A 5,258-nucleotide genomic window follows, 5' to 3' on the forward strand; every position below is an offset into this window, starting at 1 on the left:
GTCCAGGTCGTTGTTGTGCCACCGCCGCTGTCCTGAACGTCTGTCGCTGCTCCCACGCAAGAGTGACGCCGCCGTTTGCATAGGCCATCCCGTGCCAGCCCCATGGAACATTTTTAAACATTTTTTTCTTTTTTCTCTTTTACATTTAATTCTTTAACATTTAAGAATAAGGATGGCTTTTTGAAATTCATGAATATTTTTAAAATCCACAAACATATTGAAAGTTCACGAGTATTTTTCAAGTCCATGACCATTTTTACATTTGCTATCTTTTTTTCAAATTTGCACACAATGTTGCAGACCCACAAATGTTTTCTAAAATCGTGAGCATTTTTAAACATTTATGTTTTTTTAATTTGCAACATTTTAAAAAAAAATCCGTAAAGAACTTTTGATTCAACAAACTTTTTCATTGAAATAAATAATATTTGATCTTTCTAAGCTAACACTGGAGTGAGCGGAAAACAATCTAAGAGAGCGGAAGAAAACTAAGCGAGAGAGTGGAACCGAGTGAGCTTTTGCTTCCTAAGCTGCCGCATATGAGCATTACAGCAACAATTTCAGCGTGAAATAGGAGTCCCCGCGGGCTCACACAACTAACATTGCCGACACCGTGGCCGAAACATGCAAGGACACTACAACTAACATTGCTGACACCGTGGCCGAAACGTGCAAGGACACTACCCACTCACTGAACAACTCCACTCTCCTCTTAAAACAAATACCGTCTTCAACAGCATTTCAAAATGATATACAAATGAAAACAAAAAACACCGTCGAAACATAATTAAAACCCAAGCCAACGCAGATAAAACTAAAACCAAACAACCAAAGAAGTTGAACCCACTAGTGAAAAACAGCACGCGCTAGCCTCTAGTATGGAGTGAGTAGAAAGCAAATCAAGGAACCACCAGAACAACCAACCAACAGTGTATATATATTGCTTAAATTATCCAGATACAAGAGCAGCAGGAGAGCCCAGTTAACTAACTGTAAAACAAAAGAATTCCCATCATAACACTTAACCAGGCAAACAAGTGGGTACACAACACCAATCAAGAGTAGATGCAGAACATGTAGAAGAAACTCAAAACAAACTGCAATCACAATCATCTCATCTTCCTTCCTTCCTACTCTACCAGCAACACCTTTCTTTCTTTACACATGCTTCTCTCTCCTCCCTTCCTTTTCTCTCTTTCTCTCTCCTCTTATGTTACAAAGGCCCACACCACTGTTTTCTTCTCAGCTCAGCTCCTGAACCCGAAGTTGGTCCACCGCCTGCCCCCGGAGCCGTCCTTCTTGGCGCCCCGCGCAGCACCGCCGGACCCGAACAGGTTCTCCAGCGACTTCTGCTTCCGGTTCCGGGACCGCCCCGCCTCCTTCAGCAGCTCCGCCAGCCGCTTCTTCTCATCCTCCACGTCCGGGTTCGCCGTGCCCAGCTTCTCCTCCCGCACCTTCAGCACATGCTCCAGGATCTCAATCGCGTCCTCCACCCTGATGGATCATCACAATCAAGTGTCAAGTCATGGAGAAACATTCTTGATAGGCTCTGCCTGATATTTTGCCTGGCAGTGGTTGGTAGGCATTTAGGTGTTGGTTGGGCAGTTGTTTATGATCAGTTGTTCCTTCTGTGGTCATCTTAGTGGCACTTGGTAAGTTTTGTTACTGGTAGAACTGTGGCACTTGGTAAGTTTTGTTATAATGTGATAGCAGAACCCAGAGCATGCTACTTGTTATAGGAAAATATATCAGGTGACAGAAATGGATCATCTAACAGGAAGGACAGGGAACATGAACTAGAATCATTTTGTATACATAACTCATTAGCATGAAGCGACATGTGGGCAACTAGATGATGGACCACTAAAATAAAAGATGCGCTCAGATGGCAGGAATGACCAACCGATAATTCAGCAAGCAATCTCTTGGCTGTGTGCAATTTAAATTAGGTAGCCCACCCCCACCAACCGGTCCGTTCAACATTTAACAAAGCATCATAACTTACAAGTGGAACCCCACATGTTCATCTCTTCAGAGAGCAGAACAAAATCAGCTTCATTACTCCTACAGGTGTAAACAATGAGTGCTAGATGCTGCTACAAGCATATGTGTAACCATAGAGGTCCTAAATGCATTATGCACACTGTCAATTCAACAGACGCAGTTGTGCTGATGCCAAGATCACAGGGGAAATGCAATTATGTGTTAAAGTGACAAAGCTGGGTCATATAGGACTGAAGGAAAGACAAAATCATAAATGTAGATGCCATTTGCTTAGGCCTAAATTCAACAGCACCAGTAACAGGTCCAGTGCATGTTAGTTTGGAACTCATGGCCTCATGGGTCACTTGCCATTAATTTAGACCAATTTGTGTAACTCATTAGCTTGCAGCAACATGTGGGTGTCTAGATGATGGGCCACTAAGACAGAATGATACCTTCACATGGAAGTGAAGATCAACGCATGATTCGTCAAGCAATATATCGGTTGTTTGCAATTAAATTAAGCAACCTTGCATAGAATAATTAAATCGAGCCACCCACCATATTAAAGATTTTAGAAACCATTAGAACTTCAAAGTACAACCTACTGCTCATGCCTTCAGATAGCACAATAAAACCATGGGGCATGCGCGTTAATCTACAGATGTAAACAATGAGGAGAAGATACCCTTACAGGCATATGGTAACAATTTAGAGATCATACATGCATTATACTACAAGATATGATCAGGTTCTGAATAACATGACTGGGGGTTGCAGAAGAACCTAGTTTGTGTTTTCAAGACATACCTTCCCATGGCATCATAGATCGCAGCCAGGTTGCTGTATACGCCAAGAGTATCAGGATGAGAGGCACCACACTCCTGCTCTAGAACTGCCCGTGCTTCTTCAAACAGCTGTGCAGCCTCATCAATCTTGAACAGCTGTACGCAAGCTAGCCCCATCTGGTTCAGCAGAACACCGAAAAATGCCGACTTCCTTTCCCCACTGGCCCTCAATTTGGAAACCGCGCTCTCGAACGAGTTCCTTGAATCGGCATACCTCCCTATCATGTAGTACAACACACCCATTTGTGCTTCGATCCCAGCAACAGTGCTCCACTGCCCTGGTGAGTCCTCGAGCAACTTCAGTGCCCTTTGAAGAAGCTTTAGGGCCTCATCAAGGTCTCCAAGCGCCTCATAGATGGCAGCAATCTCCATTAGGCCTCCAGCAACCTCATCAGGGGCAGCACCAGGCGCGGGCTTTGCATAGACACGGAGAGCATTCTCGCAGTAGGATTTGGACTCACGGAGCTTCCCTGTGCGGTGATAGAGATCAGCAAGGCGGACGAAGACAGATGCCACTGAAGGGTGGTCGTCGCCACGGGCAGACTTGAGTACAGTCAAAGCCTTCTGGTATGAGAAGACAGACTCGTCGAAACGAGCAAGGGCCAGGTAAGTGTTGCCTATCGCGACATCAATCGTCGCAACCTCGACGTCGCGTCCATTGGCAACCATGGTCATGGAAGCCAGTACAAGGTGCTCCAGGGCGCCGTCATAGTCACCCTTGGCGTCCAGGATAAGGGCCATCAGCCGGCGATCGGAGGCCTCCTCGAGGGATGCAGGTGCACTGTGCTCCCGGTGGATCTCGAGGGCTTTGCGGCACAGTTTCTCTGCCTCATCGAACTGCAGAGCTTGCACATGCGCTTCCGCCAGATACCTGTCATCGTACAAGAGCAACGCATTTGTTATTTTTGGTCTTTGTCTGTGAATCTCGTAGGTGTTTGCTGTGATCTTAATGCCAATTTTTGCAGAGATCCGCGGCAACATAAAACTAAAACTAAAGGCAGTGAAAAAAGGTGAGATTTTTCTTTTGACGAGTAAAATTGGAGGAGGTGGAAGCAACGGAGAGGGAGATCTAGATCGAGAAACGGCGACTGACCTGCAGGTCTCGGCGACGCGGGGGTCGCGGTCGCCGAGCGCGGCCATCTGGATCTCGAAGCCCTTGCCGTAGCAGGCGATGGACTCGTCCATGCGGCCGAGCATGGCGTGGGTGTCGCCGAGCTGCATCCAGCCGGAGAAGGCGGCGAGCGCCCACTCCTCCCCCTTGCGCTCATCCACCTCCTCCTCCGGCTGCGGCACCTCCTCACCCTCGGCCACGGGGGCCGGCGCGGGCGGCGGGGTGACGACGGCGACGGCGCGCTCGAGCACGGGCACGGCGTCGGCGTGCCGGCCGAGCCCGCAGTGGATCGCGGCGGCGACGTGGAGGCTCATGGCGAGCTCGAGCTCGGCGCCCTCGCCGCGGCGCTCGAGCGCGCGGGCCGCACGCTCGGCGAACTCGAGCGCGCGCGCCGCGCCCCCGCCCTCGCCGGACACCATGGCGTCCCGCGCCTGCTTGAGCAGGAAGGGGCCCAGATCCGGGTTGTCCAGCGCCGCCTCGTCCGTCGCCTCCGGGTGCTGGCCCTGCCCGAGCGACTTCCGCGCCGGCTTCCCGACGGCGCGGGACGCGGAGGAGGGGGACGGCGACGGCGGCGCCCGCCTCGGCAGCGGCGAGGAGAGCCGCCGCGGCGCCGGCGCCGCGGCCGGCGGCGACGCGTCCGCTGCGGCGAGCCCCGGCATGGTTGCGTGCGGAGGAGGGTAGGTGGGTGGGTGGAGGGTCGGGGAGGGGAGTGGGCTAGAGGAGGAGGCGAGCTGCCATTTGCGGGGTGGGATCTGCGCTAGCTGTGCTGCTTCTTGCTTGACAGGGAAGACTTGAAGCGGCCGCGTCGTGCCTGCCGCGCTGCGGTGGCGCCGTGATGGCAACGGGATGCTTGCCTGGCGTCATGATGGTTCCTCCTCGCCGTTCAATCCATGATCAAGCGAATATCGACGGCTGGGATCGATCGAAACTCTAACTCTGATATATGATGATCTGGAATTCTTCATTTGGCAAAGATGTTTTTAATCCGGCTTTGCTGCATCGAAGGCGAATGGAAATTTGCGAAATTGTACTTGGTTTTCTTGGTTGTCGATTCTTTGTTGTGGGATCGCCTTATTTGATTGATGGCGCTGATGGAAGAACCAAAGAATAAATCTCTGCTAAATGAAGATCATCAGGATAAAAAACGGATCAAGGTTCCTTAAAACCTAAAAGAAAAATGGACTTTTAGATGACTACTTTTCTGGGGGCATTTTTCATCTTATAATAAACGAAATACTACTGAATGCTCTTTTTTTTTGGAATGTTTAGGGGCATAGCTGCCCTTGGTAGGAAACTTTTAATTATAGACATCACCA

The 5,258-nt window shown here is 49.9% G+C and overlaps 1 protein-coding gene across 1 annotated transcript; it reads right to left on the reverse strand.

The window, feature by feature from the left end:
* Nucleotides 1–913: 913 nt before the first annotated feature.
* Nucleotides 914–4,723, reverse strand: LOC125517629 (protein KINESIN LIGHT CHAIN-RELATED 1). The gene is made up of 3 exons (XM_048682835.1): nt 3,925–4,723; nt 2,794–3,702; nt 914–1,494 (listed from the first exon to the last, which is right to left on the reverse strand). The coding sequence occupies exons 1-3, from the start codon at nt 4,599–4,601 to the stop codon at nt 1,248–1,250; spliced, it is 1,833 nt and encodes a 610-aa protein (XP_048538792.1). The 5' UTR covers nt 4,602–4,723; the 3' UTR covers nt 914–1,247.
* Between the last annotated feature and the right edge of the window lie 535 nt (nt 4,724–5,258).

The sequence above is a fragment of the Triticum urartu genome, chromosome 6 (genome assembly GCF_003073215.2).
Source record: "Triticum urartu cultivar G1812 chromosome 6, Tu2.1, whole genome shotgun sequence".
Taxonomy (NCBI): domain Eukaryota; kingdom Viridiplantae; phylum Streptophyta; class Magnoliopsida; order Poales; family Poaceae; genus Triticum; species Triticum urartu.

Bases quoted from the DNA above. Each gene is read 5' to 3' on its own strand.
- LOC125517629 (XM_048682835.1), bottom strand. From the start codon at position 4,601: ATGCCGGGGCTCGCCGCAGCGGACGCGTCGCCGCCGGCCGCGGCGCCG. The intron at 3,703-3,924 runs GTCAGTCGCCGT...GTACGATGACAG, and splicing joins CGCGTCGCCGAGACCTGCAG to GTATCTGGCGGAAGCGCATG. The intron at 1,495-2,793 runs GTATGTCTTGAA...ATGATCCATCAG, and splicing joins ATCTATGATGCCATGGGAAG to GGTGGAGGACGCGATTGAGA.